Raw genomic sequence first — 14,082 nt, 5'->3', positions numbered from 1 at the left:
GCAAAAAAAGGTAATAACTTTTAAGCTAAATATGGCACGAGTTATTGATTTAAGTAAAATTGGTGGTGACAACGTAACTAATATATTTTTCAAAGAATATCCAACCTCCAAGTAACATGAGTATGATGCAATGCTTACCCAAACAACAAACGACTGTTGTAATCTGCATCAGTGACCTCATAAGTTTTATAGTTAGCCCCATTGATGAGAATGATTGTTCCATCACTTGTCTCTCTATACCAACTAAAGAGACTTGATCCCTCGTAGCCACCAGAATATTCACCCTCCCCAGAATATATTCCTGAAGTCAGCTGCTTAACATGAACACTGGAAACTGCTGGAGGTGCTGCAATACCCATAACCATTTGAGCTCAACAAAAAGTTTAGAACCATGAACATGAATCATCATGGATACTTGGGGTGGGGTGGGGTGGGGAGGAGGGGGAGTAAAGACTAAGGTTGGAAAGTGAATATTATTCAGTATGGACAAAAAATATATATGTAACCAAAATGAATTACAGATATACCTGGGATAACTGCTGAGCTAGAAATTGCAACTAATGGCTTTCCAGATTGACCATCGACACGAGTGGGTAGCCATTGTAGTACTAAATAAGCACCCACATCTTCCAGTGATGGAGTATACGTGCTGCTAAAGTAGAAGGTATTAATAAATGTTCATTTTACATGTGCAAAAGGAATTAGAAATCATGTACCCTATCACATCAAACTTAAAACTTACAATGTCTGACCGCACATAACAACATCTTCAGAAGAGCTAGATATATCTGTCAAAACCAACCCATTTGGCTTGGTCTTTGTTCTATGCCAAGTATACTTTCCAACACCTTCCTGTCCACCAAAATATGTTTTTTGTGGGACAATCTCCTGGTTCTGATGGCAATCAGGAATGACTAGGGCCAAACCTACTGGATCCGCTGATGCAAGAAAATTTGAGCACGATAAGAGGAATAAGCATGGTACCAAAGTGTCCAACTTTAAGAATTAACGAACAAAACTAAAAATGAGCAATACAACTCACCGGGAGAAATCTCATCAGATATTATGCTCCTAGAATTCCCTTTGATTCCATCTTTGCGTATGGGAGTGTAAACAAGTTCAATACTTCTTCCCACATCATCAAGAGTTAAATCAATAAACTCTGGAAAAATATGCAAGAATTTCAGCCTTGCATCTCCAAATGGTTATCTAGAAATTTCCAATTAACATTCAAAAACAAAACTCACCATCACTACTTAGTTTCTCCTTGATCCCATTGGCTTTCAGCCTAAACCATTCATGTAAACAATCTCCCCTCTCCCTGAATCAAGAACAAGAATTTTAGTTCAACAAGGTCTGTGTACTACAAGTAAGACATAAATTAGCTCTCATCAAAGATGAAGGCATTTCTCCAAGAGTCTCACCCTCCAATATATGAAGCAATGAAGCTCAAACGTTGTCCCTCCATGATTGATCCAAGAAACTCCAGAGACTGACAAGTAGGTGGACCTGCATTTCAATTTTAATTTCCAAATTATACCTATTCAATTATTAATGATCGAAACTTGGTATAGGCAAAATAAAAAAGTAAAAACTTAAAGAGAAGTTTTAGAAAGCTAACTCTATACCAGCTACTATAGGTCCAATTTGTTCAGAAAGAACAATGGGACCACGAGCCCAGTCATTTCTCACAGGCTCACATGAGACTGAAATAAAGAAACCAATATCATCAACTGTCGGCATATATGATGAGCCACTAGCACCCCTAATCTCACATTGCGAACCATCTGAACTAGTCTGCAGATATACATATTTTATTAATGAGTTACAGAAAACAAAATTCTATAGTGCAACATCAAAGAAGTTTTCAAATAAATTTCCATCTATGTCAACTTAGAATACTAATTATGAATACTAATTATGAACTTCATTTATAATAGCAATGTTTCATGAATACTGCATACAATTAAGAAGTTAGTAGTTTACAGAAAGACAGATAATTACCTGAAACCAACGAAAAACTGAATCACCCTCTTCACCACCCCAGTAGTTTTTCTCAACACTCAAAATAGTTCCTTCAACAGCATCTCCAACTATCTGAAGAGCAAGCAATCTCGGGCTTCCTGGTCATCAAGAAGCACAACACAAGAATGAAACCCAATCACTCCAAATTTAGCAACCAAGAATGCACCAAAGCTTATTCTCCTTTAGAAGAAGAACAAGACAAATAAAGGGCTTAGATGCCAGGAAAATAACAATCCCTCCATTATTAAATTGCAAACGGAAAGTTACAAAAGGATATTAGACATAAAAAAACTGTAGACTCGGTGCAATCCATATTAGACATGTCATAATGCAGATATCGAATATGCAATTTCCATGCTTGCCGCCAAAAGATTATTCAAAGAAAAGCATATTTGATCTTAACAGAACCACATGTTGTATAATACAAGTCTCTTCAAGCATCCTTTATAATATACAAGGTCATTTTTGTTGCATAACAGTAAGCTTCCTAAAGTTGTACGAAGTTAGATAGAATTAACTTATAATGCAATTCAGAAGAAATCAATATATTAAGATGCTAACAACATTCAACCTGCTCATTTGAATCAATCAAATACAGTCTAGACTTATCACCAGATGAAACACAAAGCCACCAAGTAGATGAAACTGGGTAAATGAGAGAATTTTACAGCCCTAAATATCAAACTTCTCCTAAGTTCCATTTTCTCCAATTCAACAATTATTCTCCATTCTCCAATAAACGTAAATGCTAATTTTTTTTTTCAAATCCACTACAAAAGTTCAATTAGTTAAAAGTTAACATGTTAGAGGAAGAAAAGATGAATAAGAAATACTGAAATAAAAGATAGGATGTTACCAGGACGAATACGTTCCTGTCCCAAGCAGGTTCTTGGCTCACCTACAATCCCATCATCACGCACTGGAATACACTCAAAGGAGATAAATTTACCAATTGCATCTTTGGTTACACGATACTGAAGAAGCCCAGAAACCTCATGAATCAGAGTGCCCATGTCATTTTCAACCTACAGATTCCAGTAACATATGTAGTAAGAGCAGAACTCATTTACAAAAGCTTAGCTTAGATGCTTTTAGCACCTTTATTTTTTTTCTTTATATTTTGGTAGTTTTTTTTTTCTTATTATTAAAGCAGAGTCATATGATAATAGAGTTTCTTTAAACTTAAAACATTTAAAGCATCAAAACTTGACAAAGGGACTAAACTCAACCATTTGCAAGTAAATGAAATCATATGAGAACCCTAGGTATAACTGAAATGTATACCTCATGAAGGTACCAATTGTAGATACTTTTTCCTTCTTGACCCCCTATATAGCCATATGATGCTGTCAGTATACCACCTTCACTATAATCACCCGTGATAGATAAGAAATTCAGGCTGGGGGGAAGAGCTGTACGGGTCAGAAGGATACACACATGTACATCAATCAGATAAGTGAATTGTTAAAAACTCAAAAGAGAAGAGGGGAGAGTTGAGATAAAAAATCCAAAGTTACAAGTAAACCTTCCTGCATTCATTGTTCACTTTTCACTGGAATTCAACAAAAAAATACAAAAAAATTAGAAAAAGAAATTACTTACTCTCCACTACTCTTTCCGTTATGACATAAACTGATTCACCAGATTCACCATTAGGAGTCATCGGAGTATATTTTGCAACAATATAACAGCCAACTGCTCCTAATGGTATGCGGAATGCCTAAATAAAGGTCAAAGTCAACTCAGAGTTTGCATCAAGTATAAATGTGAGAGGACAAGGAACTACATGTGTGGATATTTTAGTAACCACCAACCTTAGCAACTTTGGACGTGCTCATTGCTTCAAGCTCATTCTCACCATTGAGCGTTGACGAATTTGTCTTAAACCACTGTACTCTGCTTGAACCTTCCGTACCTCCCATGACAGCACCGGTCACAGTAATCTTACTGTTCTCCCTCAAATCGCCAATTATCTTAACATTTGTTACTTTTGGTGGAGCTGGAAATTTAAAAAATAATATCTCAAAACAAAGGAAATTAGTAACACAAGAAAGCAGTCACACTAAGAATTAATTCTCATCTATAAGGATGATAAACGTTAAGGACTAAACTCTTGATATCATAGATGATATTTCTTGCTCCAAGGATTATATTCATAAAATGAAAAGCATAAGTTATAAGCAAACTGGGAACATAAAGAATAGTTTGCAATCAATATAAGAAGATAATAATACCTCACCATACAAATTAAAATGGCAAGGGGGTCTAAAGAATCCTTAGTAAAAAAAAAAATCAATTGAGCCCTCAATCACAAAAATAAAAAATCAATTAGGGCATTCCATTAACAGAAACTGCCGTAGACTGATTTCACTGTTAACAGACACTGATGTGGCTGACGAAAGTAATAAAAACTGACATGTGGCATGCCTTGAGGATACTTACGTGGCACGTCAACATGTTTCTAAAAAACCCTAAATAGTAACTAAATAATGCATGTCTAGAATAAACCCTGAAAACTTAACATCCACGTCATCTAAGTATGGACATCCATTTGCCTAGATTCATTCTGAAGATGGTTTAGAATATTATAAAAATTATTAAAAATTGTAAATAATTATAAAATTATTTAAAAAGGTAAAATATTAAAATTAAAATTATTAAAAATTGTCAAAATAGTCAATTACACATAATATGATCAAAATATCACACATTATGATGACTAAAATAAAATTTGATACAAATATATACATATACATGTACATATACATATATATTACACACACACATATATGTATATTAAAATTAGTGTTAATATTTTGTACCACCATTTTCTTAAAATACCTCTTATTTTTAACATGCATATATATGTTAAAATTAGTGTAGATATTGTGGTTTCTATTATACATACATATGTGTGTGTAATATATACATATATTTGTGCCAAATTTCATTTTAGTCCACAATATCATGTGATATTTTGGTCCTACTATATTTCATCGACTATTTTCATCTTTTACAATTTTTAATAATTTTATAATTTTAAATATTTTAGAACTCTTATTTTTTATGATTTTTATAAATTTTAATTTTTTAGAATTATTATAATTTTTTACCATTTTAATATTTAATGTTTTATTATTTTTTACCATTTATATATATAATGTTCTGAACCACATCCAGAATTTGTTGTCCAAATTAAAATGAACTCGCACACCAATTTGTCCAAGTTCATTCTGAACATGCATTTTTAATAATTCTTTTATATATCTTTTTTATGATTTTTTTTTATTTTTTTAAATATATGCTAACGTAGCATGTCAAGTCAGCATACTTATCGACATGACATACCATGTAAGCTTCTCATTGCTTCCATTAGTCAGTCAGAATTCGTTAATGGTCAAACTGATCAAAAACAGTTTCCACTAACAGGACTTAATTGATGTTTTATCACTCAAAGCTCAATTGACTGCACTTTGGGGTAACATTCAACAAGTCTGATGATGCCATGGACTAGTGAACATTCTTAAAATATTGGAAACGAGTAAGCAGTACAATTGTCTACTATAGTAATGATGATAGAGAAGTCAACCACAGGCTGCAGTGGGCTCTTTTTTTTTCACAGATTCTGCAGAATAAATAGGATAAGCATTCTCTAAAAGCAAACTAAGAGTTACCCCATAAAATAAAATTAAATCAATTACCAAACTTTTCTAGTCATGTATCTACTACCAGTTTAACAACAAACAATGATAAAATATACATTACCGTGAAACATAAACATAAATGAGTATACCTTGCCTCACAGTACCAGAGACTATTGACACAGATTCCCCTTCCTGTCCTGAAAACAGTGAATATTACCACATTACCATCCAATTTACAAGTTGCTTGATGGTAAGAAAGTTCAAAAAGGGCAAATTGGATATACCCTCAAAGTTTATAGGTATATATACAAAAGCCAAGCGTCGCCCAACATCTTCTTTCGTCAAACTATACTCAGGTGTACCACTTGTCACTATCAGAAAGTCTCTGTCAACAAATTCCAGTAAAAGGATTTGTGAAGAACTAACGTAAGGTAATGTGATGTAATGTAAGAAAACTGTATGAAAACGATAGTGGGATTAAATCTCTAGATAAATTTCATGAAAATAATCCAATCATCATAATAGGTGAGTGATTAAGACAATATCTCCATATGGAAGAAAGTACACTCATGCATAAGTGTAAGAGAGCCCAAGCGAACAAAAATGTTGTAAGAAGGAAAAAATAAAAAATAATTGTAAAAAATTGCAAAAGGAATTAGGTTAACTTCAAATTTAGCAAAAACACAAGAGGAGAGGGGATTAGATCCACTTATGCTCCAAAGTACTCATTTTAAAAGTGTACTAACCCAGTCTCCTTATTCTCGCGTAACCACTCAAACTTGCTCGGACCCTCTCTTCCTCCAAAGTAATTGCCAACTCCCCTGATGACATTCCCTTCTACAGCATCCCCAACAATTCGGACATTATTAACGGATGGAGCAGCTGCAAACATATTTCAATTATTTTAAATTGGAATTAAAAAAGAGAGAAAGCACAAGAGAAGATGAATGACAGGGAACAAGCTCCCCATAACATCTAATTAAGTACTCAACTTAGAATCTCTTTATTGAACTAGAAAAATGAAAAGAAGAGATAAGCAGATTCAACAGGAAATGCAAAACTAGTTCTACTCAACGCTGCCAAGACTTCAAGGAGACATCTGTATCTTTTGATGAATGTTATAACAAAGTATAATTAGCAGCTTACATGATACAATGATATGAACAGTTAATAGAAATGCAAACAACTGCTATAGAAATCATATAGAACTGCTATGGAAATAAGTGATCTGCCAGAGAAAAAACAAAAGCATAAATTTTAAAAATGAGATACCACCAAAATTGAGTAACATATTTAAGAAACAAAATTAAATTATACCAAAGCTAGAAGATGAGATATGCATAGACTTTTCCCACATACCTGCTTTTACAAAATCAGTATACTTATATTGAGGCTCCCCTTTGGCACCTTCTTCTGTTACTGGAGTATACATAAAGACCAAACTGGAGTCAATGTCATCTAAGGTCAATTGATACTCTTCATCCTCTGCTCCAGCAATTACCACCGGGCTGCTGTTCCATCTTTTCCTTAACCAGCTGAAAATGTGGAAAACAAAAAATTTATCCGTAAGGGTTTCATTTAAAAGAAACATGTAAGCATGTACATATATCAGTATGGGTATGTCGTAAAACCACTTTAAGAAGCATCCTTACCTAGCAACACCCTTCCCAGGAGTCCCACCACACCATGCAACCTTAGCGTGACCCTTGATTACATTACCTTCCACCAGTTCTCCATGTACTTCAAGGTTTACAACCTTTGGAACTCCATTCCCTTTACAAGGCAGAGAAACAAGCTTTAGAGTGGAGAAGCTAAGAGAAGTTTGTACAAAGTGAAATAAACACGGTATGCATGTGCATATAAATTTAAAGATATGAACAGGTTCTGCTCCGAGCATGCACGTGCACTAAGACATATTGCAAAACAAGGAACCAAATTAAGGAAAATTCAATAACCACAGGACATGGTAAAAACCTCGCGCAACTGGAGATGATATGGCAAAAATTGAAGGATACTCGGTTTCCCCTAAAACTGGAATGCATTCCACTTTCAATATTTTATTTATGTCTTCATGCTTCGGCCAGTAAACCTAGACAATCACATAATACCATATTGAACAAAAGAACAATAACGAAAAGATGTCATTACAAGGCATAAAATATAAGTATTAATCGACCAAAATAAATTTAAAGCAGAAGTAACAATCTAGCGTTAATCAATTACCTCACCATTGACATCAGGAATAGCAGTGAAATTCGAAAGGGTTCTCTCACCCAGAAACCATTTATACTTTAAGATTATATCTGAGTCAATGCTCAACGTGCTCTCCTGAACAAAAACTATGTGACAGCGACAAGCATCCTCTTCAAAAGGTTTGTCAATAGAGGCTTCTTTAAGCAGATAACCAGGAGGAAAATGATCCTTCCATTGCTCAAACAGGAAGCGAAATGTTGAGTCTGTTGAGAAAACCATACATTTAAATACTCAATTGCCACAGCAGTCCATGTGTTTTTTACATGCATTTACACCCCCCACCCCAAGAGCAATGACTCACATCGAGCAATCTTAAACTCAGTCCATGTACCACATACGATTTAAGATATACTACCAAGCAAAAGTTGTTCATGTTAGGAGAACATACAAAAATTTCAAGGATTAACTACATTCTGTGTTTTCCCCTTTCCTATTACTGTTGTAACAACACAACAAGCATCAAAGCGCATGCTTTGACAAGTACATCTCCCTTTCCCTTTTTTACTGGCATGTGTACCTATAGCTGGAATCACACAAATGCACTGAAACTTCTCCCATAACTACTAAACACCGTGTACGCAATGAATTATGTAAATAGTTAACCATACTAAAAATGACATGCAATCTCAAAACACTATTGAAACTATCTTATTAGAACCAATTTGCAATGCAAATGGTAAACGAGTTATCACAAAATACAAACCTGCAGCATGCTCTGGACGAGAAAACTCCCAACCATCCCTAATGCACAAAGCCGTATGTGTAGGATAACGCTTTGCAAGTGCTAGCTCATCTCGGGAAAGATCTAAAAGAATGACCCATATTAGTTCCAGAGAGACTAAAGCAAACTTAGCTATAGATTGTCAAAAGCAACGTTAACCTCTCACATAGAAAGAGTTTAATGCATAGAACAAAAGATGAAACATTAGAGTTCCAAAACCAATATATTGCCAACGGTAAAAGTACCTCTATCATTAAATTTCTTCAAGGTCGGCCCAACAAGTAAAATGGAAGCTGCTTCCAAATGAGGCATCTTAAGTATAGGGTTCTCCTCCACTCGCAAATGCTGAACCACATCACAGTGAGAAAACCCGTTATGATGTTGAGGAAATCTGGGATTCTTATTCCAATATTCTCAAGGTTTGATAGGCTAAATAGAAGAAATTTTATACACTAATTTAGAGGATTATGTACAGCTAAATTAGAATTCTTTCATGGTATTAGAACCATTAGACTTTGTTAGGTATTTAGTTCTGATTTGAATCTGATTTTAGTAGGATTTGACTGTGATTTTATTAAATAGAATTCACTTATTAGTTTAAATAAAACATCCTAATAAATTAGGATACTTTGTTTTCATATTTTAGTTTCCTTAATAGAATATGAAACTAAGGTTTTGCATCTAATTTCCTAAATCGTACACTTCTATTTAAGAGGAAAATTATTAATGAATAAAGGGAATTGAAAGCTCCAGTAATTAAGGTAGGAAACTTCCTCAGAGTTCAACGACCATAAGCAAAAGTAGGAACTGATATAAAGGCAAAGATCCTCTCTTTGAATTTGATTTTTTGTGCTACTAGTTTGGATACTCGATCCCAAACTCAGGACTATAAAAAGTTGGCATCAAAGCCAAGCCACAATGGACATTTCAAAGAACTATACGTACAACTATTTGAAGAAATTTGGGATTCTTATTCCAAGATTCTCAGGATTTGACAAACCAATCTGAAGAACTATATGTACAACTATTTGATTTTGTATCTACAACAGACATTTTATTTTTAAAAGGGAGATTTTTCTTTCTTATTATAGTTTACTTTTATGTGTGCATAAGGCAGGAAAGTAACGCTGTAAAATTCCTCATAGTTTCTCTTAGAATTTCTTCATGATACATACCAACTTATATTACAAACTCATGGTACTAACCTCAAGAACCGGAAGATAGGGAAAACCCTTTAGAGTTGATATTCTATTTTTGCTGGCAGCTAAAACCTGTGCAGGAAATATGAACTAAACTTTATCAATATTATGCAATAAACAGCCAGAATTATATAACAAATAACCAATAATAAGCAAACAATCAAAATAGGTTATAACCTGTAGTCGAGGTTGACTTGCCATTGCAAGGGATTTCAACTTGTTTTGAGCAACAGAGAGAAACTAGAGAAAGACAGGGAACAAGAAGGAAAATGTACAAAATTTAGAAGGCTAAAATAAATTTTAAATCTTAACATGATCTCAAAGATAAATACTACTTCAAGAGCTCACCTCCAAGTTCGGTAGCTGAGGTAAACTTATAAGTGAAGTGATTTGATTCCCAGCAAGATATAATTGCTACACAAGCAATAAATATGTTAGAACCTTGAAGCATTGAGGACATTGACGTTTGCTCTCGTCATTCAAGAAAGACAAACCTGTAGGGCTTTGCAATTCGCAAGAGGTTCAAATCCAGGCCCTTTGAAATCATTAAAGCTCAAATCAAGAACCTGTAAAGATTTTACTCTCATCAATTCCCAATTTATTCAAAAAGATAAATATAATAAATTAGTTCTTAAACAAAGCAGGTAAAAGACAAAAATGTGTAATTCAAATTATCAAACCTTCACTCGTGTCAATATTTCAACTCCTTCCAGTGTTGATAAGAGATTGTCTCTGAGATAAACAAACTGCCAAACAAAATAATTAGCAGAAGGAACAACAATATGAAATTCAACGGAACTTCTCCAGTAATATTCTAATCTCATCCCATGATACAGCCAATATGAACAATAAAATCTCCACTTCAGTTCCTAAGTTCCTCATCCCAGCCTCAAACTGAGTTCTAGTCTAGATAAACAATTTCAAGCACACATGCTTTATAGTTATACAAAGTTGAAGATATCAAAATTAGGTCAAACCTAACAAATAAGGCCTAAAAATAGAAAAACCCCAAACAATGGAGCAACAGATATAAGCCATACACCAGCAACCTAAGTGCTAAGTTTCGTGTTGGACCCTAAGTGTATGGATGTTCTATGATATTTTACAAAGGGAAAAAAAAACGTAAATTGTTTGATATGGAGCAACTTCAAATGAAAAAAAACATACAAAATTTCTAATAAAATTGGATAAATTTATATAAGGATGCCTGGCAAAAGAATTAGTTTACCTCTAGATTTGGTGACAAGTTCAACCCACCAGCATTAAGGTTGCGCACTCTATGGCCCCTAAGATCCAATCTCTGATAATGCAGTGGAAAAACAAAACAACTGTATCAATTAGAAGCTTAGCCAGAAGACATATGGCATTTTATGAGGATCACTAAAAAGCCATAGAGAATACAATATGCACACAAAGATATATATATATATACAGAGAGAGAGAGAGAGAGAGAGAGAGAGAGAGATGGGTAAAAGAGATGTACATCTATGTAGATAAATTTACAAAATCATCAAAAGAGAACTACAACTTTGATAACATATGAACTACTTGCAGATAGCCACTTGGAGAATAGGGATTAACTGCTCATCTTAAGCATGTCTAGGCTAAAGCTAGGGTATTCCTAGTATGTTCAATGGTTAGGGGTTCATCCATGAGGAAATCACCAGAAAATTGAAATCTCCAGTACATAGTTGATTCAAAGACAATTTTTTCTCACTACAATCATCCTTACAATGGTCACTTAAAGAAATCCTATAAAACAGATAAGGCAGCAAAGATCAACATAACAAGGATAATTTATATGTTTTCCAGAATGGAAACAAACTTTCAATATGGAAAATCCACTGTCAAGTGTTCAGGTAGAAATAAAGAGAAAAACCAATGCCACTAAAACATTTTAAGTTCTTTATTCATAAATCATAATCATATTGCAAATGCAGAGGCAATGTAAATCAGATCCTAGAAAGCAGACTGCATAGGTCCAAAAGCGCACCTACAATAATCATACCTAAATTGCGGACAACATTTTTCTTAACATGCTGATGAATACCATAAGACATTCAGTGATGTAATAGATATTCTTACCACATCATCACCAGCTTTGATCTCCACCTGAGGAAGAACAATGAAATGTGAATCTCTACTTTCTGGGGTCGCTGCTTTCTTCTGCCCAGATAAATTAGAACTCCTATCCAGGGATGATGACAAAGACCCAGATCTTAAACCACTGGATACTGTAGGTGACCGTGTGATTGGAGAAGAAACCTTTGAGATTGTCTTCTTGCTGGCGCTACTGGCAGTGCTGTCCAGTGATGAAGAACTAATCTTTTTCAAGGATGAAGAGGCTGACGACGATGGCTTTACAGTGGACTTTCTCAGAGTTTTTTGTATACTTGTACCAGACGCAGTCGATGTACTTAAACTTCGACCCACAGGTGACACTGGAACCAACTTCCTAGTCTCTGAAAGGTTTGCTCGGGGTGTTAGTTTTGTTGCCGATGAAGACAGTGAACTTCCTCTGAGTTCTGGTAGGGACCGCCTAACTGACTCAGTAGCCAACAGGGTGGAGGGTTTCTTGCCTGCAATAGAACTAGTATTGTTTTGCTGTCTTGCAGTAGAGGCTGGTGACTTCTCAGACAAGCCTCCTGTGCTGTTCCTTCTTGTCACGGCAACAGAATTGGATGATCTCAATGAAGAAGATACAGTTGATCTAGCAAAACCTGAACTTAATTCAGATCCATTTCTAGTATCACTTCTCTTTCTGGTTGAATTAGCCGGTGCTGAGACTTTTGGCTTTGCTGCTTCACTAGATTTCCCAGGTTTAGCAACCTTAGTCACACTTTCTGCAGGACTTTCAGCGAAATGGTGGTCCAAATTTAGGGGCTTTATCACCGGATCTTCACCAGGTTGTGCTTCGGGGTCCTCCATTTTAAGCTACAATACTAGTTCTAGCAAATAAGAAGCAAAAGTGTCCTTCAGCCCCCTAAAAGCACTAATCAAAAACTCAAAACTGATACTTTCACAAACTGTTGCCCGTTTGAGAAAATACCAAATGACAAAAGCAGAAAGGAACTAAACGGAGCAGCGGAAAATAAATTTGGGACTCCTTATCTGAGCCACTCTAACCAAAATAATCTTTAAATTGCGGTTGCCTCAAAAGCAAACCAAAAAAGAAAAACCCAAATTCCTCTTTATTTTTCGTTTCCATTGCAATATGAGAGGTGAGTGTGCCCAGTTTGGTGACCGACAAAACATGGTTAAAAAGGAAACGAAAGCAAAAAAGTATTGACTTTAAACGTTAATAATGCACACTCACTGTAACCGATGCTTATGTAAGTTGTCTCTTTCCTTCCTTTAAAACCAAACCGAAATAATAAAAAAATTATACAAAACAAAAATGGGAGCTCTTTTTCCTTCCCACTTCCTTCACTTTTCTTATCTACCAAACGGATAACAATGCAACCAAAGTGGAAACATAATTACGCCAACCTTTTCAAAAGAAAGATTGTTCTAAGAAAATGACTTACAAAGAACAAGGTTCGGCAGATAAGTAGGTATGAGAATTAGAGGTAGAGAAAGATAATTGTTGGATCTAGTAGACAATGCAGGTTGTTCTGCAAAAATTAAGTGTTTTTACTCAGATCTAAAGGGGAGAAGAGGGAAAAGAGGAAAGAAAGAACAGAAAAAGAAGTCTTACCTAAATGTACAGCAATGTAGATCCGGAGAAGAGTACTATTACAACTAGGGTTTTTATATTTTAGCATAAAATAAGATATAAATTTGTTAAGATGGGGCAAAAAGCAAAGCAGGAAAAAGGTTGAAGAAGATAAGACGAGCTGAGAGAAAAAGAAAAAGGAAAATGGAAGCTTAGCAGTTGAAAAGCAATGCAGAGAGGAAAGGGTGCCGCTCATGTGAGTGCGAGTGTTTGTTTTATTGTCTTCAAATTATTTCTGTTTGTAGTGATTAAAATGGCGGAAAATAGAAAACTTACTGTTTAAAAAAAAATCTGGCGAGTCCACTCAGTCAGAACTCTACACGTGACTCGAACGTTTTCTTTCTGGATAATGTTTTCGAAAATAATTTTCATTTTTTTTTCTGGAATGTTTGCTGGCATATAAATTACTCATGAATGAAAATTATAGAAAATGAAGAGAGGAAAAAATTTATTATTAGAAGTCACCTTTAGAATGGACAAACATTAAAAAATACAATATTAACTCAAGTTCCCTTACCCTTAACC

General features: G+C 34.7%; 1 protein-coding gene across 6 annotated transcripts in view; it reads right to left on the bottom strand.

The window, feature by feature from the left end:
• LOC105785520 (187-kDa microtubule-associated protein AIR9) overlaps positions 1–13,785 on the bottom strand; it is a 29,221-nt gene extending 15,436 nt beyond the window's left edge. For 2 of the 6 annotated variants that reach the window (XM_052633071.1, XM_012611614.2), the window contains exons 1-29: positions 13,540–13,780; positions 11,928–12,790; positions 11,071–11,142; positions 10,523–10,588; positions 10,337–10,408; positions 10,191–10,256; positions 10,020–10,082; positions 9,849–9,914; positions 8,889–8,988; positions 8,626–8,727; positions 7,893–8,125; positions 7,644–7,758; positions 7,322–7,442; positions 7,029–7,204; positions 6,416–6,551; positions 5,954–6,054; positions 5,819–5,866; positions 3,840–4,024; positions 3,628–3,745; positions 3,310–3,437; positions 2,882–3,050; positions 2,005–2,123; positions 1,629–1,797; positions 1,425–1,509; positions 1,248–1,321; positions 1,043–1,162; positions 743–938; positions 528–652; positions 139–346 (exon numbers count right to left, since the gene is read on the bottom strand). In XM_052633071.1, coding sequence (XP_052489031.1) covers positions 139–346; positions 528–652; positions 743–938; positions 1,043–1,162; positions 1,248–1,321; positions 1,425–1,509; positions 1,629–1,797; positions 2,005–2,123; positions 2,882–3,050; positions 3,310–3,437; positions 3,628–3,745; positions 3,840–4,024; positions 5,819–5,866; positions 5,954–6,054; positions 6,416–6,551; positions 7,029–7,204; positions 7,322–7,442; positions 7,644–7,758; positions 7,893–8,125; positions 8,626–8,727; positions 8,889–8,988; positions 9,849–9,914; positions 10,020–10,082; positions 10,191–10,256; positions 10,337–10,408; positions 10,523–10,588; positions 11,071–11,142; positions 11,928–12,770 — 4,076 coding nt within the window. In that variant the 5' untranslated portion in view covers positions 12,771–12,790; positions 13,540–13,780. Of the gene's footprint in view, positions 1–138; positions 347–527; positions 653–742; positions 939–1,042; positions 1,163–1,247; positions 1,322–1,424; positions 1,510–1,628; positions 1,798–2,004; positions 2,124–2,881; positions 3,051–3,309; positions 3,438–3,627; positions 3,746–3,839; positions 4,025–5,818; positions 5,867–5,953; positions 6,055–6,415; positions 6,552–7,028; positions 7,205–7,321; positions 7,443–7,643; positions 7,759–7,892; positions 8,126–8,625; positions 8,728–8,888; positions 8,989–9,848; positions 9,915–10,019; positions 10,083–10,190; positions 10,257–10,336; positions 10,409–10,522; positions 10,589–11,070; positions 11,143–11,927; positions 12,791–13,369; positions 13,457–13,539 lie in introns of all 6 variants that reach the window. The other 4 variants (XM_052633073.1, XR_008197490.1, XM_052633074.1 and 1 more) reach the window with 4 other exon arrangements.
• Positions 13,786–14,082: the final 297 nt, after the last annotated feature.

The sequence above is a fragment of the Gossypium raimondii genome, chromosome 1 (assembly GCF_025698545.1).
Source record: "Gossypium raimondii isolate GPD5lz chromosome 1, ASM2569854v1, whole genome shotgun sequence".
In the NCBI taxonomy this organism is placed as follows: Eukaryota; Viridiplantae; Streptophyta; class Magnoliopsida; order Malvales; family Malvaceae; genus Gossypium; species Gossypium raimondii.
The sequence above is the reverse complement of the archived record's forward strand: the minus strand, read 5'-3'. Positions and strand labels throughout refer to the sequence as shown.